Here is a 24,748-nt window from a genome sequence, read left to right as displayed (position 1 = left end):
CAAGCTTAATGACCAGTGAAACGTCATGGAAATTCTCAGCTGTCTCGGAGTGACTCCTGGACGCTAAGTTATATTTTCCACCTGTGATATGACTATAATTACAGTACATGTATCTGCACACAGATAGTCGATTATTTTCATGCAGTTCTTACAAGCACGGGTTTCACCCAACATTCCAAAATCATACAGAGATTAAAGAGTGTATGCACTTTTGTAACTTTTCTTATTATTCCAATGCATCGAAAACAAAAATGAAAGAATTGTTGCAAAATTGAATTAAATAGTTCTGTGTCTCCTATGAGTCTCTATGGTAACAAACTACAAACAAACCCTGATCCTGCATTTGTGTTACTCCCTTCTATTTGCCCTCTCTTTTTCTACTGTTTATAGGTTAGCAATTAAAGGGGCAGATGTAGCGGAGTAACACGTGACTGTGGATTCAGATTACCTAGTGTATATGTACCTGGTAAGGGGGGTTGGATGGCATGCCCCACATTGTGGATACCTGGTACATACATAAACGGTCTGTCTTTAGAGTGATAAAATAATTAACTTTATAATGGTTAAATATTCTATGCCACTAAAAAAACCTACATAGGTATTTTTATGGGTGCTAAGGTGCCCAAACTTATAGGAACAGTAAAGCATATATATGTATATATATACACACACACACACACACACACACACACACATACATATATATATAATCTTATCACAGTCTCCAGAACCATGCGCTCTGAATAACTGTACATGACACAGTAAAAATTAATTTAAAAAAAAGTCATATCACCTACTACATCAATTGAGTTTCCTATTGGGTTAAAAAAAAAAAGAGATGTACTGACATTTCCAGGCCTGAGGAACTTGTACTTAAGACCATAATATTTAGGAAAGAGGGACTATGAAGTGTAGAGTCCTGTGTGGATATCACAATTCAAATACTGTGCCATATCCCCAGGCTCTAAAGCTCGATAAGTCACAGTGAGAAAATATTTCAAACAGAATATGTTGCATTTCACAGAAATATGCTATGAACAAAAAATGAAACCACAAACTTTATCGCCTGATTCTCTGTAGAAATCGTAGGTGTAAACATTGGAATAGCAGGAGGTCGTGGCAAGTTTCAGATATTGCTGCAGTGCAAACAGATGACAAAGAACACAACATGTGTGTACACAATACTAAGGGATGGAAGAGCATTAGTAACTATGTCTCAGCAACAAGAGATGTTCTGCTGCTCGCGGCTGTGTAAAACAGCTGGTGGAAGTGTTATTGGCAAAGATTGTGCATCAAGGTAGAAAAAAAAGAAAGATCTTGTGATCACTGGTGTGTCTGACTCTGTACCGTAGTGACAGCGCTTGCAGTTATCTTATTATTTTTATACGGGCAAGTTGCATCATGCACAAGCTACAAGCTGCATTCAACAACATGGGCAAAGGAAGTTGCAAAAACAGTGACAACAATGTTACAAAAAGGGACAAGTGGTATTCCCTCTGTAGAAATAAATTATACAAGTAAAAAACTCAAATTAAATGCAATGAATAAACCCAATAAAATGACAGTATACTGTACCAGGGCCTTCAGCAAATGGTAAAGATAAATGAACAATATAGATAGCTTAGGTAAATGAAGCAAATTAAATCCTGAGTCCAAGGTAGATAGATATATGGCGCTATTTAAAGAACATACAAAAATGCAAGACAAAGTAAAACAGTATAACATATTTTAAAAAAACACCAAAAAAGAAAGAAAAAAGTCTTCTCTGTATGAATGTAATGCATTTATTGTGGTTTGAAGAATGAAATCATTCCAAGCCTGTTCCTATAGCACAAGTAACCCCCCTGGCATTTCATTCCATACATACTGTATGTGGACCAAAAGTAATAATCAGAACTTGTGGGTTGATCCTACTGGCTATGTCACATCCATACATCCTGTTACTTAGGGACTCAACAAGGAGAGAAGGTGCAACTTCATGGATAGTCGTCTAGGTGACTATCTCCCGTCACATCACTGTTAGTCTCCATTCCGTTGGGTTACACTATTCTCTACTGCATAAATCGAATGAAAATCTGACGTACGAATTAAGTCATAACTGTTATGGCTCTGTTAAAGCGACCCACTGGTCCCAGGACAACATTATAAATAGGATGGTGTAAGTGGAGTAATATATTACCTGGTTCCCTCCAGTTCTGCCCGTCTGCAGTGGATCCACTGTTTTAGGGTTCCCTCTGTTCTGTCCCAAATGGCTGCAGCGCTTTGCGACTACGAGTCTGAGACACTCCCACTGTTCTCAGATTGGTCAGAGCTGCTCACGTGAGCAGTTCTGTCCAATCCGTGAACAGAGGGAATGTCTTAGACTCAGACTGATGAGAGTTGTGGCCAATTGGAGACAACACAGAGTGGACCCTAAAACGTTGGATCCGCGGCATGGAGGAGCAACTGGAGGGCACCAGGTAATATTACTCCACATACCCCATTATATTTATAATTTTGTCCTGAGACCGGAGGGTTGTTTAACCCTTTCAGGATGCAACCAGTCAATACGATTACAGTGATACCATATTTATATCGTTTTTTTTTTTATCTTTTACTACTTTCGATTGAGCGGTATGAGGGCTTTTTTTTTTGCGGCGCGAGCTGTAGTTTCTATTGGTACTATTTTGGGCTACATGCCCAAAGACTTTTTATTTAATTTTTTGGTGGGATATGAAGTGACTGAAAAACAGCAACTCTGGCATTTATGTATTTTATTTTTACGTCGCTCAATGTGCGCGATAAACAATGCTATATTGTAATAGTTGGGACTTTTAAGGATGCAGCGATACAAATTTTGTATATTCTTTTAATTTTTTACATTACTGTAGGAAAAATAGTAGGAAAACTTGGAAAAGGGGGTCTTGTGAACTTTGTTTTACATATCATTAGTTCCCCTAGGGGACTTGAACCAGCGATCTAATACACTGGTACAATATACAGTAGTGTGTGATTTTTACAGGCTCCGATCGCGTTGCAGGGGGGGGGGCACGATGAGCTGTCAGAGGGAGGTGCCCCACTCTTTCCAACGTCTTAGATGCTGCGATCATCATTGATCGCAGCATCTAAGGTGTTATGCGGCCAGGAACAACGCTATCATTGTTCCTGGCCGTTACTCCAAGGTGTAGTACGTCGTGGTGCGTGAACAGGTTAATAACAAAAGCCATGACACTAGAGTGAAAAAAGAATAAAGGCCCTATTAAACCGGCCGATTTTGGCCGATGCAGCGAGGGCCGATCAATGAGACCTCGTTGATCGGTGCTCGTTTGCTCCTGTCACAAGGAGCTATGGATGGGGATGAGCGGTCCCCATGCATTATCATCTCGGCAGAGCGCCTCCGGTTTACACAGAGAGATGTGATGCCGACAACGATAAAATGTTAACTATGTGATCAGCAGATGAACGAGCGTTTGCTCTTTCATCTGCTGATCGCTACCGTGTTTACACAGGGCATTTATCGGTAACGAGCGTTCTATGAATGCTCGTCTGCCCGATAATCGCCCAGTGTAAAACCCCCTTTAGGCTGACTTAGAGCCGAAACAATGGTGGTGTCTGTACTAAGGGACAATAAAAATATTATTGCTTTTCTGGAATGATGACGTCATTGCTTCTTCCTGTGATTCCATGAGTGGGCTAGAGCTGGCCCTTAAAGACGGTCTGTTGCATTTTTACATCCCCTTTTAAAGTGACAGTGGTGCTGATCCCATCCCTATTTCTACAACTAGTGTGAAAAAGAGTCTTATACACGGACAAAAACCGCAAACCTCTATTTTACTAAATATGTCATATCTAGCAGCACTACATGCTTTAGTCATTTAATATGAGGGGGGTTGGAATCATGTAACACAAGAAGGATGCACATGATTTCGGTGACAAGGCCATTCAATCTAATATATATACACATTCACCACAAACTTAAAACCACAAATATGTCCTATTTCTCTCCAATAAATAATAAGGCAATTAAAACACAAGATATTTTATTTTGGCATTACTTTAGCACATGTTTATTGTTTGCTATAATGGGAAATGGTTTTCATAATTCTGAACGATACATTGATACATTGTCAAAATATTTTGGAAAGAGTCATTTTATTGTAAAGCGGTTTGGGCTTATTCTTGGAAATCTATTGTAATTAATTTCACTGTAATGACAGGAGAGAAGACAGAAAGTGAATAGAGAATACCCAGACGACAGTATAGAAAACGTGACACTTTAATGTCTCCTAGGAAATACAGTTTTATTATTTTTCAACCAACCAGGAAGGTGCGCGAGATTGTATCAGCTGTGAAAAATACAAATTGACAGTACTTTTTGGGAATAGAAACACTTTCGGCGAACGGTGTGTCTGAGGTTCACATACAATATTTATCAACATCATTCATCTGCGCTGCCTTGTGTTATAAAAACATTGTATAGTTTTATGAATATGATTAAATTCTGCATCTGCAATACGACTTTTACCCAAAAGAGCATTAATCACAATACTGATGTTCAAGCTGTGATTTCTGACATTCAATTTCTGAGCTGCTTCACTTTATGCCTTCCTCTTCACCTCTCCTTCCATTTATTAACTAAAGAGATGGAGCATTCCCACTACTCAAGACAACGCAGCGCAAGACACCCTGTAGTAGCAGTAAGGGGGTCAAATACACAATGCTCCTTCTATCTGACAATTTTCCAAACCTTTTTAATGTGGTTGTCTATTACTGTAGTAAGTTCGGGAATTTGAATTAATATAATGCGTCGTACTATAGAAACATCTCCCAACGTTGTATATTTCACGTAACATCCCTCCGCAGCTCCTAGCTGTGCTGGAAGTTATATGCCTTGAGAGATATCTAAAGAAATACATCTAGGTGGATTCAACCTCCACAATACAGGTAAAATTTAGAGAAAAAATATTTAAAGCCTCACCCAGAAAATTACCGTCTTAATTCATATTCTTGTAATCTGGGTTTAGAGCCATTACACTCGGGGCTTATAAGCAATTTAAAGGAGAAATCTAGTTAAAATGATCTCATATACAGTATATCTATGACAGATCACACTCGTGAAGTGAAATCTGCAATCTCAGACCACACGGATTTCAAGAATGAAAAAGCTCTATAGAGAACTCAGACTGCGCTATTGTTTCCGCAAAAAAACAAAACGGAAGCCTTACGGAACAGATACAAACGGAAACCAACTGCAACGGAAGCAGTACCATTGAAATCAATGGTAATGCAATGGAAGACATGGTTTCCGTTTGGCTCTCCGTCCATCGGTTCCTCCGACGCAAAGGTCGAACGGAACCAATGAACGGTAGCCCAACTCTGACGTGAACAGGCTCTTAGCCAATATATTCTAGGAGTTGAATTTACTTTTACCTGGGGGATCTCAACTTGGGGAACCAATAAACTGGTACCAAATGTTCCACTCACGTGTCCAGAAGTGAGATGTTCCCGCTTAACTCCTCATGGAATGGCTCTTCTTATGAGTCAAGGCAACAGGAAAGTGCACAATGTGATCATTTGGTGAGGTTTTGATTGATAATGCTCAGTAAAAAGGCTAGTTCAAAATGACAAGGCATTTTACAAATGTAATACATATAAATGAGTATAATTGGGTTGTTCTATCAGGACAACCACTGTCTATAATCATAAAAAATGGCCCCTACTTCGTACCCCCCTCTAGGAGCCAGAAAGGGGAACAGCTTAGTATCTCACTCTGGTAGATACTCTGGTAATACACGGATGACTCTTCATTTGAATGGCTGCCTTGTAATATTGATCGCCAGGCCGGCTTCATATTCCGAAAGGGTTATCATGGTACGGCAACCCCTGTTTTTTCACATTTCTCGAGTAGATATGTTTTTCACTTACTAAACATAAGTATATTGTTTCTTCCTTAAAATTGATTTGTTTTGTGCCTGTACTGTATATCGCAAAAACAAGGAGTTTATTCTTGATTTTAGGAAAGTGCGTGGGGCCATGCAAAAAACTATCACCCCAGTGGCTAAATATGACACTACATTATAACCTTAGTGGTTATCCTATTTTAACAAGAAATCATCAGTGGAGATCCAATGTGTTAAAAACTGAAAAAAAATTAAATTTGCCTGTAAATGAACAGAATTTCTAATTATTTGTAATCTCGGTATCGCTCCACTTGTGCTTGGTTTCATCACAGATATTACTGTATATTCTCCTGTCGCCTAATGGAGAAGGTCCCCGTCATGGCTGATTGTGTCTGGTAATATATCCTGCAATGTAAAAAGCAGGCAGCCAACAGCATGTGCACCATTAGGCACAAGTCAAGGAAACATTTCTGCACCAGAGATCTGCCACCTGAAGAGAAATCCAGCTCAACAGCTATTCATTTTATAGTGTCTTCACTAAAACTAGCTATATATCTATCTATAGATAGATTTTATTTCAGTAATTAAATTCAAAAAGTGAAACTCATATTATATAGATTCATTACACACAGTGATCTATTTCCAGTATTTTTTTCTTTTAATGTTGATGATTGTGGCTAACAGTTAATGAACAGCCAAAATTTAGAATCTCAGAAAATCAGAATATTAAATAAGCATAATTTCAAAAATTATTTTTAATACCCAAGTGTTGGCCTACTGAAAAGTATGTACAGTATATGCACTTAATATTTGGTCGGGGCTCCATTTGCATGAATTACTGCATCAATGCGGCGTGGCATGGAGGCGATCAGCCTGTGGCACTGCTGAGGTGTTATGGAAGCCCAGGTTGCTTTGATAGCGGCCTTCAGCTCGTCTCCATTGTTGGGTCTGGTGTCTCATCTTCCTCTTGACAACAAACCATAGATTTGCTATGGGGTTTAGATCAGGCGAGTTTGCTGGCCAATCAAGAATAGTGATACTGTGGTTATCAAACCAGGTATTGGTACTTTTGGCAGTGTGGGCAGGTGCCAAGTCCTGCTGGAAATGAAAACCGCATCTGCATAAAGCTTGTCAGCAGAGGGCAGATGACATGGCTCCCCAAACTATCACTGACTGTAGAAACTTCACACTGGACCACAAGCAACATGGATTGATGCCTCTCCACTTTTCCTCCAGACTCTGGGACCGAGATTTCCAAATCAAATGTAAAATTTACTTTCATCTGAAAACAGGACTTTGGACCACTGAGCAACAGACCTTTTAACCCCTCTAGGACACAGCCTGTTTCGGCCTTGTGGACACAGATGATTTTTTCAAATCTGACATGTGTTACTTTATGTGGTAATAACTCCGGAACGCTTTTACCTATCCAAGCGATTCTGAGAATGTTTTCTCGTGACATATTGTACTTTATGTTAGTGAAAAAATTTGGTCGATAAATTCAATATTTATTTGTGAAAAACTTCACATTTTAGCAAAAATTAAAATTTTTCTAAATTTAAATGTGTTTGCTTGTAAAACAGATAGTAATACCACACAAAATAGTTACTAGTTAAAGAGGCTCTGTCAACAGATTTTGCAACCCCTATCTGCTATTGCAGCAGATAGGCGCTGCAATGTAGATTACAGTAACGTTTTTATTTTTTTAAAAACGAGCATTTTTGGCCAAGTTATGACCATTTTTGTATTTATGCAAATGAGGCTTGCAAAAGTACAACTGGGCGTGTTGAAAAGTAAAAGTACAACTGGGCGTGTATTATGTGCGTACATCGGGGCGTGTTTACTACTTTTACTAGCTGGGCTTTCTGATGAGAAGTATCATCCATTTCTCTTCAGAACGCCCAGCTTCTGCCAGATCACGCTGTGACGTCACTCACAGGTCCTGCATCGTGTCAGACGAGCGAGGACACATCGGCACCAGAGGCTACAGTTGATTCTGCAGCAGCATCAGCGTTTGCAGGTAAGTCGATGTAGCTACTTACCTGCTAACGCCGATGCTGCTGCAGAATCATCTGTAGCCTCTGGTGCCGATGTGGCCGACACGATGCAGGACCTGTGAGTGACGTCACAGCGTGATCTGGCAGAAGCTGGGCGTTCTGAAGAGAAGTGGATGATACTTCTCATCAGAACGCCCAGCTAGTAAAAGTATTAAAAACGCCCCGATGTACGCACATAATACACACCCACTTGGACTTTTGCAAGCCTCATTTGCATAACTAAAAAAATGGTCATAACTTGGCCAAAAATGCTCGTTTTTTAAAAATAAAAACGTTACTGTAATCTACATTGCAGCGCCGATCTGCTGCAATAGCAGATAGGGGCTGCAAAATCTGGTGACAGAGCCTCTTTAACATTCCCCATATGTCTACTTTATGTTTGCATTATTTTTTTTCACGTACTTTTATTTTTCTAGGACGTTACAAGGCTTAGAACTTTAGCAGCAATTTCTCATATTTTTAAGAAAATTTCAATAGGCCATTTTTTCAGGGACTAGTTCAGTTCTGAATTGGTTTTGAGGGCCTTCTATGTTAGAAAGTCCCCATAAATCACCTCATTTTGAAAACTGCACCCCTCAAGGTATTCAAAACCACATTCAGAAAGTATTTGAACCCTTTAGGCGTTTCACAGGAATTAAGGCAAAGTAGAGGTGAAATTTACAAATTTCATTTTTTTGGGTGAAATTCATTTGTAATAAAAAAAAATCTGTAACACAGAAGGTTTTACCAGAGAAACGCCACACCAGCAGTGACTAGCAAGGAGGGAGGTTGTGTGTTTGGGAGCTGCTGAGTGTGTGCTGTGAGTGTGCTGTGTGGACCACACCCGGAATCCAGGGAGTTTCCTTTTTTTCACCAGCCCAGGTTTCTATCACCTGCCTGGGCTAAGGAAGCTTCCCTGAAGGAGGCTCCATTCATACATGGAGCCTCAGACCTCTACCCCCTGGAGCATGCAGGCGGGGGGTAGGGGGTCTTCCCAACCTGCTGGGAGCGTGCAGCCAGCATCAGGGGTGAGAAGGTCATCCCGTGGAAAGATCTGTGCGGCCCCCCCTGATGCTGGGGCTCTGGAAGGAGCCAGGAGGAGAGACACGGCGGATCATCCAGGTGGAGGACCAGAAGGCCCAGCAAGGCCAGATGCCAGACCTGAGGACCAGAGCACGGTAGAGGAATGGGGGCTACTGCGGTCGGGAGAGTCGGTGGAAACCTTCAGCTCCCGCCTAGCTGCCCGGCTGGAAGAATACCGGGACCTCGGTAAGTCCCTGCGGCGGCTTCGTGAAGATCTGGCGGTCGCAAGGGGACGAGCCGCGAAAACATCAGGCGCCAAGAGGTCCCGGTATAATCTACAGGTAAAGACAATTTTGGAGGAAATTAATATGGTGGAGGAGAGGAAGATGGAGATTGTGGTCGGTGGGGGAGCCTTCGGGGAGAAATTGGAGAATGATGAAAGGTTTTCCCTGATGGCGTCCCCCACGCAAAGTAATGAAACCCCCTGCAAAAGGGGAGTAAAGGCATTGGCTGCTAAAAGTGCAGAGGCAGTGGAGGCCGCAAAAGTGGAGGCCGCAAAAGTGGAGGCCGCAAAAGTGGAGGCCGCAAAAGTGGAGGCCGCAAAAGTGGAGGCCGCAAAAGTGGGGGCCACAGAAATGGAGGAAAGCGTGGAGGTGGAGAGGACGCCAACCCGGGAGGAGACGGGCTCGGAGGACCCCTGGGAAGGCAGTAACGGAGGGGCAAGTGGGGAACTTTCCTGCAGCCAAGTTGTGCAAAACTTTGAATCGGGCAGTGGGCACCCCCCGGGGTTGCTCACGCAAATACGGCTGCAGGAGTCCCCAGTGTCCCTCCAGAACTTTACTTTTGGAGATGAGTTGCCACCGGAGGAGGAGAAAACAAAAAAGAAAAAATTATGGAAGTTGATGCGGAAAAAGGCAAAGGGGAAGACAGGTGGAGTATCTTACAAATATTCCTACCTGTCTTCCTTGCGTTCCGGACCGGGTGAGAGCTCGGTTCGGGACGCAAACCCCGCAAATCCCCCAGCTCCGGCCTCTGCAGTGGGGTCGTGGCGGGTATGTGGGCAGAAAGACATGGTGCTGGTTTTGAGCAATGTGGCCAAGGTGGCACCAGACGCCGTCTCCTGTAAAGGAGGTGGTGTCGATGGCCACGTGGCGCTAGGGGGCGTGTCCCCGTGTCCGGTGGATGGGGAACCTCAGAAGCCGGTCTCTGGCGCAAGCCGGAGGCCGGGGGACGGGGGGAACCGGAAACCGGATGTGGCGCCGGAAAACCGGAAGTCCGCTGGTCATGTGACTCGGCCGGCGGACGCACCAGAAAGTGTTGCGGAAGCGAGTGGTGGCGGTAGGAGAGGCTCCGGCACTGCTGGCCATCCCCCGACGGGAGGGGGGGTTGGTTTGGTGCCGGGAGCGGCTCTAGCGGTGCCTGCGGCCCCTCCATCTGCATCGCCGCAAGGCGGTGGGAGGGGTTTAGCGGGCACGGGGGGTGACGGCACCCCTCCTCCCGAACATTGTATTGGTGGCGCAGCAGATATGGAGGTCGGTGAAGCGGAGGGTGCTGAGGGATTGCCGCCTGAGATATCCGGCGGCACCCCAGAAGTAGCGGCACCTGATGATGTGGAGACCCCAAAAACAACATATAAAAAGCCCGTGGACAAAAGGAAGAACTCCGTAACCAGCCTGGCCGGTATGAAAGTTGTGGAGAGGAATGTAAGTGGAAATGTAAATATTGATGGTAATGTTAGTAGTGTTGGTAATATTGTTGGTGGTGGTAATGTTGTGGATATTAATGTGGGTTGTAATATTGTGGGGGGAGTGTCAACCAGTGGCGGGCCGGTTGCTCCTTCTGCCAGAGCGCCCGGCAGGTCGTATGCGGGCGTTGTGGTGGGGGGACCGTCGGCCCACCCATCCTCATCTTCTGGGCCCGGGGACGGCAGTTTGCAACAGCGCCTCCTAGAAGCCTTAAGGGAGGGGAAGCAGACAATAACAGTAGGGGGAGTGCAGAAGGACCTATCCTTTTGGATAAATAGGTATGGTCTGGATGCCTTCCGAGAGAGACGGGGAGATCAGTGGTCGCTCCCAACAACCGGGCCGGCCGTGGCCAGGAGGAATGTGGTCCGTCTCCAGTGGCGTGGCAATGATGCGTGCCCTCCTCGTAAGAGGGTGGTGGAGCTGCTGCTGGAGATGGGCTTCAAGGCGAGTGACATCTACGCCTTGATACATCCTCATGGTACGGCTGAGTTTGACATCAGCTTTGTTCAGCCGGGGGGCCTTGAGGTCTTCTGGGGGAACTATGAGCTGGTGAAAAGCGAGCCCGGCTGGCGAGGGTTTGCTGCGCAAGCAATCTCTCGCCAGAATGGTCTCAGGAAGGTGACCGTTCTTACCCGTAACGAGTCGCTTTCCTGTGTGGACATCATGACCTGGTTGGGAAGATACGGTGAGGTAGCAGAGATGCCACGGAAGAACTGCGATGAGTTTGGCATCTGGTCGGGAGCCTGGACGTTTATGGTAAAACTTAAGCGTCTGGGGCAGACGGTGTCCCACATACCATCATCTGCTTTCTTGGGAAGAGATCGAATCCTTGTCTTCTACCAGGGGCAGCCGAAGCTGTGTCACCGGTGTGGCGACCCCTCACACTTGAGCGCAAGCTGCACTGTGCAGAAGTGCGCTCATTGTGGGGGGGTAGGCCATCTGGCCGCATCGTGTGAGCAGATTAGGTGTAACCTGTGTGGTGACCTAGGTCACCCTTTCAGTAGGTGTCCGCGCTCAGTCGTCAATGTCTGTTCCAACCCTACGGAGAATGTAAGGAGGGAGGTCTCCGTGGGCGAGGGGGCGGACAGAGACGATAGAGCCCAAGAGCAAAGGATGAACGCCAGGAGGGGACCCCCTTCTCGTCAGAGAAGGGCGGAAAAACGCAGAAGGGAACGAGAGCTGAGGAGGACCCAGGAAACTGGGGACTCCTCTGGCTCGGACCTGGATGCCCCCCAGGATACTGATGCTCTTGGGGGGGCCGTACTGGACGAGGAGATAAGGAGGATAGAGAGAGAGCAGAGGGCTGAGGACTCCCAGTCCTCCCACTATGAAAGTGTGGAAGAGGAAGGGAGGTCACAGCCTAAAACAAAACAGGGGACACCGGGTAACATCAAAACAGGGCTAAAAACATCTGGCCCTGCCCCGGCCAAGGAAGGCGAAACCTGCACCCCCCTGGTGTGCTCCCCCAACCGATACCGTGTTCTCATGGATATTCCAGACCCCCAGGACGGGGGGGAGAGCACGGTAGGGAGTCTAGGAGTCGTTGAGCCTCCTCTTCTGCGGGGGCCACTGTCCCCGGGGGAGGGGGTCGGCCCGGACCCAGGAGATGAGAATGGGAGGGGGGTGGTGGAGGTTATGGACTCCTCAAAAACAAAAAAAAGAGGTAAAGAGGGTGAGGGGTCCTCCTCAGAGGAGAAAGCAAGGGGTGGGAAGAAGAAAACCGTCTAACTCAATCATTTATGATGGCGGCACCCACTCCGTTGACGCTGGCATCGATTAACGTTGCCAGCATTAAGTCGAATATGGCTAGATTTGCAGCCTTTGATTTTCTCGGCCGGGTTGAACCTGACATTTTGTTTTTGCAGGAGACCAGACTGTCACTTTTGGCAGAGGTCATGAAAGCTAGGAGGGAGTGGCGACGTGGGCCCTCCTACTGGTCTCTTGCGGCTGAGCCATATAGCGGGGTGGCGGTACTTTTTACCGCACCGGTCACATGCCGGCGGATGATCGAGTTAGAAATGGGGCGGTGCTTGATCTTAGATGTTCTCATGAGGGGACAAGAACTAAGACTCATTAACATCTACGGTCCCCAGACAAAGTGGGACCGGAAAAGTCTCTTCATGAGGATTAAGCCCTTCCTTTTTACAGGCCGACAAGTCATTTTTGGAGGGGACTTTAACACTGTCGTTAGGCCCCAAGACAGAGGAGGTTCCAGAAAGGTACTGGCCTATGATAGTGTCGAGTTGAATAGAATAGCTAGTGATGCTCGCCTGGAGGACATCTACATTCGGTATACCCCAGGCCACTCGGGGTTCACCTATCATAGTGGTAGTCGTAGGTCCAGGATAGACAGGTTTTTTTTAAAGGAGGACGCCATCTCTTCGGCAGTGTCCGTCGTTGAGGTGGAGTTCTCCGATCACTGTATAATTATTTTTTCTTTGAATGTTGCAGAGTCCCTCCAGATGGGAAGAGGTATATGGAGGCTGAATTCTACTCTCCTGGAAGAAGCAGAGATAAGACAGGCCTTCGAGGATTTTCTTCAGAGCCAGGTACCTTTATTGGATCTAGGTGGTACTAAGTCTGAGTGGTGGGAGGTGTTCAAAGAACGGGTGGCTGAGTTTTTCCGTCAGATCTCGTGCCTCAGGTCTATGAGCAGGTATCGCCTGTATCAAGACATGAGGAGGAAACTCGAACATCTAGTCTCAACCGGAGGTAGCCGTGAGGAAATCTCCGTGGTGAAAGCTCTGCTCAAAAGATGCCAATATGATAGGCACACGTCTTTGGTTCTTGAACGGGATTTCGGGAGGTACCGCTCGCCCGACCCTTACAAGAACTGCAAGATGTCAGTGAGTCGTAAGGTGGTGACAGGACTGGTAGATAGTACAGGCTCCCTGATGAGATCCAAATCAGGGATCCTGGAGGTCATCAGATCCTTTTATTCGCAGCTTTTGGGTGAGCAGGATCTAAACCGAGACGAAATGTCGGCTTTCCTGGCTGAAACCATCCCTGAGCCAGGAGCAGACCCCTCGCTTGGTGTTTTGACAGAGTCAATCAAGGAAGAGGAAGTGATGCTGGCGATTGATGGGTTGGCCATCAAAAAGTCGCCAGGCCCAGATGGCTTAACATCTGAGTTTTATAAGGCTTTTAAGGGAACCTTAGTTCCCCTCTTGACTGCGGTTTTTAATGAGTGCCTCTCCTCGGGCGCTCTGCCAAAGTCAATGGGCAAGTCGGCCTTGATCATTCTGTCAAAGGGTAAGGATTCGACCCGTATTGAGAACTGGCGTCCCATAGCGCTCCTCAATACGGACAGAAAGGTTCTCGCAAAAGTACTGTTTAATCGGCTGGTGAAGTTTGCACCCCGGCTCCTTTCGTCGGCCCAGCATTGCTCTGTTCCAGGCCGCAGCACCTTTAGTGCTGTCCTCAGTGTCAGAGAGGCAGTGGAGCAGGGACATTCTGGCCGATGGGAGGGGTACATGCTGTCCTTGGATCAGGCCAAAGCTTTTGACCGGGTGAATCACAAGTACCTATGGTCAGTCCTTCTGAGGTATGGCCTACCGGGTGAGTTCGTTAATTGGCTCCAGACCCTATACGCTGGGGCTGAGTCTTTTGCACTGGTGAACGGTTGGACTGGAACCCCCTTTGAGGTTGGGTCTGGTGTCCGCCAGGGTTGTCCCTTAAGCCCCTTGCTGTATGTTTTCGCGATCGACCCCTTTCTTAGGCGGCTCGATCGTGGGCCATTGGCGGGGGTGGGGATGGACTTGGAGGAGCCGGAAGCCACTCAGAGGGTGGTTGCGTACGCGGATGACGTCACTATCTTTGTCTCCTCGAGAGGGGAGGCAGAGTGGGTGATGTCAGAAGTTGAGCGCTACTCACGGGCATCTGGGTCCAGGATCAACCGGGACAAGTGTGAAAGTCTCTGGCTGGGGGGAGGGGATCCTAGTTTTGATCTCCCGGACACCCTCCCAGAGCCCAAAGGGTCTGCTAAAATCTTAGGCATTGAATTTGGCCCGGGTGATTACCCCAAGAAAAACTGGGAAGGTAGGCTATCAATAGCTGCCCAGAAGGTTGGCCAATGGAAGGGATGGTCTTTGTCCCTTAGGGAAAGGGTTCACCTGGCCAAGGCTTACCTGATGCCCATGTTGCTCTACCTTGGCAGCGTGTGCATGTTGCCAGAGCCTCTCTGGACTCGGGTCTATAGCCTGTTCTTCCAACTGTTATGGGGAAACAGGCTTAACCTAATCAAGAGGGAGGTTACTTACCTACCGAGGAAACTAGGTGGGTTAGGTATGGTTAACCCAGTGGTGTTTCTAGTAAACACCTTCATTAAAATTAATTTGGCGAACCTCTTTGAAAGAGAAAGGGCTCCTCTGTGGATATCCTCCTGCAGGGGATGGTTTCGGCCTTTCTTCCAGGAATGGGAGACAGGAGGCCAAGCGAAAGACCTGCGTGTACCCCATGGGCACCTCCCGGCTTATGCCGCCCCGGTTCTGAAGGTTGTTCGTCGGTAGGGTCTGGAGGCGAGGGAGATCAAGACCATGTCGAGAAAATTTCTTGACAGAAAGGTCTTGTTGACCTGCTTCCAGAAGCCCCTGGCGCTCAGGGACTGCCCAAGTAGCGACCTCGGGGTGGGATTAAAACTTTTAAACTCTGTGAGGATTCCCCAGAAGTTTTGGGATCTGGCTTGGCGCTGCTTCCATGGGAGGCTGTATGTAAGGGGCAATCTGAAGTTTAGAAACTCCGATGAAAGAGGTTGTCCTCGGGAGGAGTGCGATGACACGCTGGAAAGCATGGACCATTTCTTGCTTCAGTGTCCCTTCAATGCAGAGGTTTACAAATGGGTGGGTGCCTCCATCGGTTGGCCCGGTCTGACCAACCTCTCCTACGCTGGTTGGGCCTATGGGGCATTCGGAGACCTGGGTGGAAGGGATCATTGCACTTCTTTTTTAGTTAGTTTAGTGATCAGGTATTTCACATGGAACGCACGGTGCTTAGTATCGACTCAGTGTAAAATCCTCCTGGAGGACGAGGTGTGTAGGAATATCATGGGTGACCTGGTGAAGGTCCGGTCTCTGGAGGTTGAGAAACTGGGTGCATCCAAGGCCTCTCGACTTTGGAGGGGCTTCAATTTTAGGGTGCCCTAGGTGGAACCAACCTTCAGGGGGAGGGGAGGGAGTGCCCCTGGGTATTAGACTGGAGGTGGGGGTCTGCACCTGGCCATGACACCGGGAAATAGCGATAGGGACAGAATGAGAGACAGCAGGAGGGACAGATTAGTTTATAAAGAAATAAGGGATAGAGATAGGGCAAGCAGGATAGGTTTAGCGATAGGGACCGGGGTGGTGGTTGGGGGTTGGCTTTGGCCTCTGGGCTGGTGCTCTAGGGGGGCTTTCCTCTCTCTCTCCTCTGGTGATGGGCTGAGTAAGCACAAGTAGGTTTTTGTTTTGAGCTTTTTGGAGACAGAAAAAGGGCTTACAAGCAGCCAAACTTAGGTTTTCGGGTTTATGTATATAGTATGGTATTTGGTTATAGTTATGTGTCGATATGGTGTATAGGTCTATGCATGGGTTTGTGTGAATGTTTAGGTAAGATGGGCAGTAGATAGGTGGGGTGGGGGGCCTGGGGGTGTGCCCAGCCGGATTCTGGACTACGTGGACGTGAGGAGGACATGAGACGTGGGATCGGGCTGGTTGGGTGATGTGTTGGGTGGTGGGGGCCAGCATCTGAACTATGCGGACATGGAAGGACATGAGGCGTGATGCTGGTTGGGGGAGGTGATGGGTGGTGATGGATAAGGTAGTATGTACAGGGTTAGGTATGAATGTGGATAAGTTAATAAAAAGGAAAAAAAAAAAAATATATATAAAAAAAAAAAAAAAATTTAAAAAAAAAAAAAACATTTAAAAAAAATTAAAAAAAAAACAACTTTTTTTTGGGGTTTGTTTTGTTGTTTTTTATGTTTTGTTCTTTTTTTTTCATTTACATGGTGCACTGAAGTAAGTGCACCATGGGATGGTAACTTTTATTTTTAGAGTTTATTATTATTATTATTATTTTGTTTCCTTTTATTGTGATTGTTATTTATTTTGTTTTATATATGTGGTGTTTTTTTTAGGGGGCCATTGGTTGGCACATGGTTTTTAAGAGTATGTTGTATATAGTGTTATAGTTATGTTTTCTTGGGGTTGGGGGGGTTTAGGTGTGTGTATGAATGAGTATGGGATTATAGTTATGTATGCGTGGGGATTTATGTAAGAAGGGCCAGGCTGGGTAAATTGTACAGAAATGTACATAAGTTTTGTTTTGTTGTGTTTGTTTTGTAAATACCGTTTATTTTGTAATGTTTTATATTTTTCTATTAAAAGAGTACCAGAGAAACGTAACTCAATATTTAATGCCCAGATTCTGCAGATTTTAGAAATATCCAACATGTGGCCCTAGTGTCCTAATGGACTGAAGCACAGGTCTCAGAAGCAAAGGAGCACCCAGTGGATTTTGGGGCCTCCTTTTTTTAGGAATATATTTTAGGCACCATGTCAGGTTTGAGGAGGTCTTGTGGTACCTAAACAGTTGAAACTCCCCCAAAAGTGACACCATTTTGGAAACGACACCCCTCAAGGCATTTTCTAGGGGTATAGTTAGCATTTTGACCCCACGTTTTTTTTGCAGAATTTAGTGGAATTAGTCTGTGAAGATGAAAATCACCTATTTTTCTGTGAAAACATAGAATTTTTTCATTTTTACAAGGAATAAAGGAGAAAAAGCACCCCAAAATTTGTAAAGCAATTTCTCCCGATTACGGCAATACCCCATATGTGGTCTTAAACTGATGTTTGGACCCACAGCAAGGCTCAGGAGGGAAGGAGCGCCTTTTGGATTTTGGAGCGCAGATTTTGCTGGATTGGCAACGACCCCGGAACCCCCCAAACAGTGGAAACCCCCCAAAAGTGACCCTATTTTGGAAACTACACCCCTCAAGGAATTTTTCTAGGGGTATAGTGAGCATTTTGACCCCACAGGATCTTTTTTAGAGCTAAGGTGACCAAAAAACAAAGATTTTGGCGCTTTAAATTCTTTATTTCTTACAGCATTCACCGTGCACAATAAATTGTGTTTTACTTTATTCTGCGGGTCGGCACGATTATGCCGATACCATATGTGTATAGTTTTTTTTTTACGTTTTGCAGCGTTTGCACAATAAAATTACGTTTCTATAAAATAATATATTTTCTGAGACATGCTATTCTGAGCCATAACTTTTTTTTTTTTCGTCAAAAAAGCTGTGGGAGGTCTTGTTTTTTGCGGTACGGGTTGTAGTTTTTATTGGTACTATTTTGGGGTAAATGCGACTTTTTGATCACTTTTTATTCTATATCTTGGGAGGGGTGGTGACAAAAAAATAGCGATGCTGACATAGTTTTCCGTTTATTTTGTTTGCGGCGTTCACCGTGCGGAAAAATTAACATTATAGTTTCATAGTTTGGGTCGTTACGAACACAGTGATACCAAATATGTGTACTTTTTCTTTTTAACGCTTTCATTTTTTACCTATAAATAAATGACTTATTATAGGAAAACAAAAACTTATTTTTACACTTTATTAAAACATTTTTATTAACTTTCTTTACTTTTTACACTTTATTTTTTTGTTTATTAACTTTTCTTTTACTTTTTACACTTTATTTTTTTGACCTGCAGCTCTGATCGGTGCTAGAATACATTACACTACCTAGGTAGTGTAACGTATTCCAACTGTCAGTGTGACGTCACAGTCACTCTGACAGTTGGTCTACGAGGATCAGCAAAGGCTGATGCTCTTAGGCTTCCATACATGGCAGACCAGGAGGCCGTTGCCTGGCCTCCGGATGCCATCACAAGCATCAGCAGCCCCCACGATTGCATGGGGGCTGCTGATGTGCTACAAACCCCCTACATGCGGAGATCGCAATCGAGCCCCGAATGTAACGGGTTAATTGCCGTAATCAGCGGCGATGAGCCGATGATCGGCAACACTGGAGTGTCAGCTGGCGGGGACAGCTGATCTCCAAGTTCCCGATGCACACCTTGTCGCCGATAGTGTGCATCGGGAATGACACAGTGACTTCCTGTCACTCTGACAGGAAGCCTATCAGGACCAGCCGAAGGTTGGTCCTGATGGGCTTCTGTCCATGGCAGACACGGAAGCCATTGTTTGGCTTCCGTTTGCCATACTATCGACAAACCCCGCGATTTCGGACCGGGGTCTGCCGAGATGTTAGAAACCCCCAAAATTAGGCGAAATCAGCGGCAAAGGACCGCTGGTCGGCAAGAGTGGAGTGTCAGCTGTCGGCGACAGCTGACCTCCCGATTCCCGGTGCACACTGTCGCCGACAGTGTGCACCAGGAAAAACTCAGTAACTGTACGTCCTTGTGCGGGAAGTAACCTCCCGCAATGACGTACAGTGATGTCCTCGTGCGGATAGGGGTTAAAAGCTTAGGAAAACTTTGCAGGTGTTTTGTGTTGATTCGCTAATTAGAGTGTGACACCATGAGTCTACAATCTTCAACTTTTACCCAATATTCTAATTCTGAGTGACAAAATTTGGGGTTTTCAATAACTGTTACCATAATCATCAACATTAAAAGAAAAAAATGCTGGAAATAGATCACTCTGTGTGTAATAAATCTATATAATATAGGAGTTTTACTTTTTGAATTGAATTACTGAAATAAATTAACTTGTTGATGATATTCTCATTGAAAAGGACTAATATACACACACATACATAGGAATATATGCCAGGGTATGGCATGGCGTTGCAAAATGGAGTGATAGCCTTCCTTATTCAAAATCCCTTTTACCTTGTACAAATCTCCCACTTTACCAGCACCAAAGCAACCCCAGACCTTCACATTACCTCCACCATGCTTGACAGGTGGCGTAAGACACTCTTCCAGCATCTTTTCAGTTGTTCTGCGTCTCACAAATGTTCTTCTGTGTGATCCAAACACCTCAAACATCGATTCGTCTGTCCATAACACTTTTTTCCAATCTTCCTCTGTCCAATGTCTGTGTGCTTTTGCCCATATTAATCTTTTCCTTTTATTAGCTAGTCTCAGATATGGCTTTTTCTTTGCCACTCTGCCCTGAAGGCCAGCATCCCGGAGTCGCCTCTTCTCTGTAGACGTTGACACTGGCGTTTTGCGGGTACTATTTAATGAAGCTGCCAGTTGAGGACCTGGGAGGCGTCTATTTCTCAAACTAGAGACTCTAATGTACTTGTCTTGTTGCTCAGTTGTGCAGCGGGGCCTCCCACTTCTCTTTCTACTGTGGTTAGAGCATGTGTGTGCTGTCCTTTGAAGGGAGTAGTACACACCGTTGTAGGAAATCTTCAGTTTCTTGGCAATTTCTCGCATGGAATAGCCTTCATTTCTAAGACCAAGAATAGACTGTCGAGTTTCACATGAAAGCTCTCTTTTTCTAGCCATTTTGAGAGTTTAATCGAACCCACAAATGTAATGCTCCAGATTCTCAACTAGCTCAAAGGAAGGTCAGTTTTATAGCTCCTCTATACAGCAAACCGGTTTACAGCGGTGCTAACATAATTGCACAAGGGTTTTCAAGTGTTTTCTAATCATCCATTAGCCTTCTAACACAGTTAGCAAACACAATGTACCATTAGAACACTAATTGCTGAAAATGGGCCTCTATACACCTATGTAGATATTGCATTAAAAACCAGACGTTTGCAGCTAGAATAGTCATTTAGCACATTAATAATGTATAGAGTATATTTCTGATTAATTTAATGTTATCTTCATTGAAAAAAACTGTGCTTTTCTTTCAAAAATAAGGACATTTATAAGTGACCCTAAACTTTTGAACGGTAGTGTATATATATATGTATGTATATATATATATATATATATATATATATATATATCACAAAAGGAGTCTGCACCCCATATTTTAGTTTTACCCAGCATGAAGCCGTTCAGCCTTATGATCATTATTGTGGAGAAAACTGTGAGAAACCAATGAGCATGACCTTATTATACACTTTACAGACAGAATAAAATTATGTGCTGGCAAAAAGGTCAGGGTCTGCCTTTAAATATTGATGGAACAATGCTGCATCTCTTATTTACTATTTAAATATCAAAATGTAATCCAGTACACGTTTCAGCAAACCTGCCTACCCAAAACTCTGTTTTCTATACACAATATAGATTTCTATACATAAACACTGATCATAGATATGTCGATGATACATATACAGAGAGTGTGAACAGGCGAAAGATTGTTTACTGAAGCTCCGTACATTTCTTCCCTGGAGACCGAACTTAATTTGGAAGTCGCTGTACCAAGCCACCTAATGAATATACAGTGTGAAACAGAATCCTCTTGTTACGTTTCGTAGAATGTTCTGTCACAATATATATTCCAGGACCTTTAAATCCCCAAAAACAAAAATTGTACAAATAATAAGAAAATATCCAACATGCCTCGCTCAAAAGCACCAAATGACGGTTAATTAAGAACAGAATGTGTATTTTTGAATGCAAAGCATGAGGTTTATTTTAATCCCTTGTTATCTTGATGTGCTTTCACGCCAGCACACAGAGCTCAATGCTCCAGCTCCTGGCAGGAGGTTTCAGCCAATGGCCGTGTTTTTCCTCTGCCGGCATGCATAGAAATGTGACTATAAAAGGCTAATCACCTTCCACATATCCTTCCTTCTTAGCAGCCGAGCGTCTCCCCTCTCAACAAGTCTGGGGATGCAGATTGTTTTTCATAACATTGTACCCTAAAGAATTGTGTCTGACTCACTGGGCAGAGTTACAGCGGGTGCAGTTTATTATCATACGGTCTCCAAGCAGTAAGAGGCAAAAGTAGAAAGAAATAAAATGTCACTTTGTAGAGTCTGATCCACTTATGTTTGAACCAGATTAGGACAATCAATCTGCAAACGAGCACTCTTACCTGAAACTAGCGGCTGGCCAGCGAGTCCTACAGGGACCATCCCGAGATTATTCATAGCAGTAGCCCAAGCCGTTGGGTCTGTAACGGACATGGTGAGGTGTCTTGCGTCGATAGCTATACTTCCCAAAGCATCAGCTGCTGCAGACAGAAAGACAAGACACAAAAAACATAACTGGCACTTGAGAGACTATAGAGAAATCTATTTTGGCAACGGTTTCATTTAACGTGCACTGGCTTTATAGGTCTGTTAGTTATTATGCACCGTGATCACACTACTTATGTAATGAACACGAGCAAAATGCTAAACACGTAAGAAATCAGATCTCAGCAGTGTGTAACAGGATTTAGGTCCAAGGGTAACAATGTACAGGATAAAAAGCATTTATGCCTAAAACAAACCAACAAAGGTTGTCCTCCAGCCTTAACACAGAGCTGAAAAGCAAATGCTGCAAATCTAGTCATATAAAAAAAAGCGTTGCAAATTGGCATGGGTAGAAGGCAAAGCAGTGGCTCTTGGGCCCAACAATTAAGGTGGCCCATGTGTACACAGAGGTAAGTAAGGTGGTTAGTGAGGATTATGGACCATGTAAGGGGCTGTGTAAAAGTGAATGTGGTCCTATCCTATGTTTTACTATGGAGCCACATGATTCCGCCTTTGTGCATTATCCCTCTTCTGTGGCTTTATCCCTGTACTGTGACGTGTGCATTATACCCGCATGTGACTACATTATATGTTTTTTTTCTGTGCTGTGATGTCACCGTGTACATTGTGACCTTTTTTGTATGTATTATTCCTGTGCTATAATATTACGTTGTGCATACGTCTTCGACTGTGAAATTACTTTGTGCAAGACCCCTGTACTATGACATCGCTGCTTGTATAATCCCTGTTCTATAACTTCATTGAATTAATTATCCCTGTACCTTGACATATCTATGTGCATTATGCCTGTACCGTGACATCACTGTGTATTATCCTACCATTGGGACATCACTGTGGGCATGATTCATGTGCTGTAACTACATTGAGTTAATTATTCCTTTACGATGGCACCATGTGTATTATGTTGTGTGCGTCATCTCTGTACTGTGGTATCACTATGTACAATAATCTTGTGCTGTGACATCACTGCACATTATTCCTCTACTGAACTCGCTGCTGAAGGTTGTCATTGTAGAGTGGATCCCCATTTCAAGTTTTGCTATGGGGCCACATAGTTACATGCTATTTGCTATGTCACTATAGGCAAATTTCCCTGCATGATTTGGCACATTTGCCATTGAGGACAATGGGAAAAATCCCTATGGAAAAAAGGTTGAATGGATTTATTTTTTTAAGAAAAATTGGCAGAAGAAGAAAAGTCAAGGATATATGCCGGAGGGAAAATGACTGATTTTAGGGTGTAAGTGATAGCAAGTTTGCTACCATCTAGACTTCTCTTTCCCAGTAGCATGAGGAAGCATCAGAAATAGCACATTTAGGGCTGCAAGTCTGAGATTCTAATTGTGAAATTATCTTGCCCTCGTATTCAATTTATATGGGATGATATGGTCCACGGTGTTTCACATAGGACTGTGTTTTCTTTTTTAGCTCTATGTACGGTTGCTTAATGTGATATTGTGGTTAATTATTGTATTAGATAATATGCCACTTATAGCAATGTACGTTTTTATACGGATAGTCCAGAAATAACCCTGAGTGTATTCTAGTGTTCTCTGATATAAGTGTTTCTGCAGCATTTCATAGAGCGCTCTTCTACCTGATTAGTTTAGTCCCACACTCCACCCTGCACTGATATAACACAGAAAGCGGTGTGTGCCTATGCCTGGCAGTGACAGAGCAAGCTGCGGTGTGTGCCTATGCCTGGCAGTGACAGAACAAGCTGCGGTGTGTGCCTATGCCTGGCAGTGACAGAGCAAGCTGCGGTGTGTGCCTATGCCTGGCAGTGACAGAACAAGCTACGGCGTTCTGCCTACTTAGCATGCCAGCCTTACTAGATCTTGGGTAAAAAAAAGCTCCTGGTATAAAAGGATCTTCAGGAGTGTTGTCGGCATTCTCTAACTGGACACCCCAGCTTAGATTTTGCACCCTGTTCTGAGGACTAGCCACATTCTGCTGCTTATTTGACTTGGGAACTATCCATTGTCTGGAATTGCTCAGTGCCTGTTTTTGGTGGTTATGACCCAGAGGTGCTGCCTGACTGAAGCATAGGTTTGAATCCTACAAAGGTTCTGCCTTTGTGGTTTGTGCGTTTTCCTGGGGTTTACAGTGAAGGAAATAAGTATTTGATCCCTTGCTGATTTTGTAAGTTTGCCCACTGTCAAAGTCATGAACAGTCTAGAATTTTTAGGCTAGGTTAATTTTACCAGTGAGAGATCGATTATATATTTAAAAAAAAAGAAAATCACATAGTCAAAATTATATATATTTATTTGCATTGTGCACAGAGAAATAAGTATTTGATCCCCTACCAACCATTAAGAGTTCAGCCTCCTCCAGACCAGTTACACGCTCCAAATCAACTTGGTGCCTGCATTAAAGACAGCTCTTACATGGTCACCTGTATAAAAGACTCCTGTCCACAGACTCAATTAATCAGTCTGACTCTAACCTCTACAACATGGGCAAGACCAAAGAGCTTTCTAAGGATGTCAGGGACAAGATCATAGACCTGCACAAGGCTGGAATGGGCTACAAAACCATAAGTAAGACGCTGGGTGAGAAGGAGACAACTGTAGGTGCAATAGTAAGAAAATGGAAGACATACAAAATGACTGTCAATCGACATCGATATGGGGCTCCATGCAAAATCTCACCTCGTGGGGTATCCTTGATCCTGAGGAAGGTGAGAGCTCAGCCGAAAACTACACGGGGAGTACTTGTTAATGATCTCAAGGCAGCTGGGACCACAGTCACCAAGAAAACCATTGGTAACACATTACGCCGTAATGGATTAAAATCCTGCAGTGCCCGCAAGGTCCCCCTGCTCAAGAAGGCACATGTACAGGCCCGTCTGAAGTTTGCAAATGAACATCTGGATGATTCTGAGAGTGATTTGGAGAAGGTGCTGTGGTCAGATGAGACTAAAATTTAGCTCTTTGGCA

At 44.5% G+C, this 24,748-nt stretch overlaps 1 protein-coding gene across 8 annotated transcripts in view; it reads right to left on the bottom strand.

The window, feature by feature from the left end:
- The window catches only part of ENOX1 (ecto-NOX disulfide-thiol exchanger 1), a 686,747-nt gene that overhangs the window by 241,187 nt on the left and 420,812 nt on the right, over positions 1–24,748 (bottom strand). For all 8 annotated transcript variants that reach the window (XM_075852278.1, XM_075852272.1, XM_075852273.1 and 5 more), the window contains one exon: positions 21,644–21,781. In XM_075852278.1, coding sequence (XP_075708393.1) covers positions 21,644–21,781 — 138 coding nt within the window. The remainder of the gene's footprint in view (positions 1–21,643; positions 21,782–24,748) is intronic.

The sequence above is a fragment of the Rhinoderma darwinii genome, chromosome 2 (assembly GCF_050947455.1).
Source record: "Rhinoderma darwinii isolate aRhiDar2 chromosome 2, aRhiDar2.hap1, whole genome shotgun sequence".
In the NCBI taxonomy this organism is placed as follows: domain Eukaryota; kingdom Metazoa; phylum Chordata; class Amphibia; order Anura; family Rhinodermatidae; genus Rhinoderma; species Rhinoderma darwinii.
Note: the sequence above shows the minus strand (reverse complement) of the source record. Positions and strands in the feature narration are given on the sequence as shown.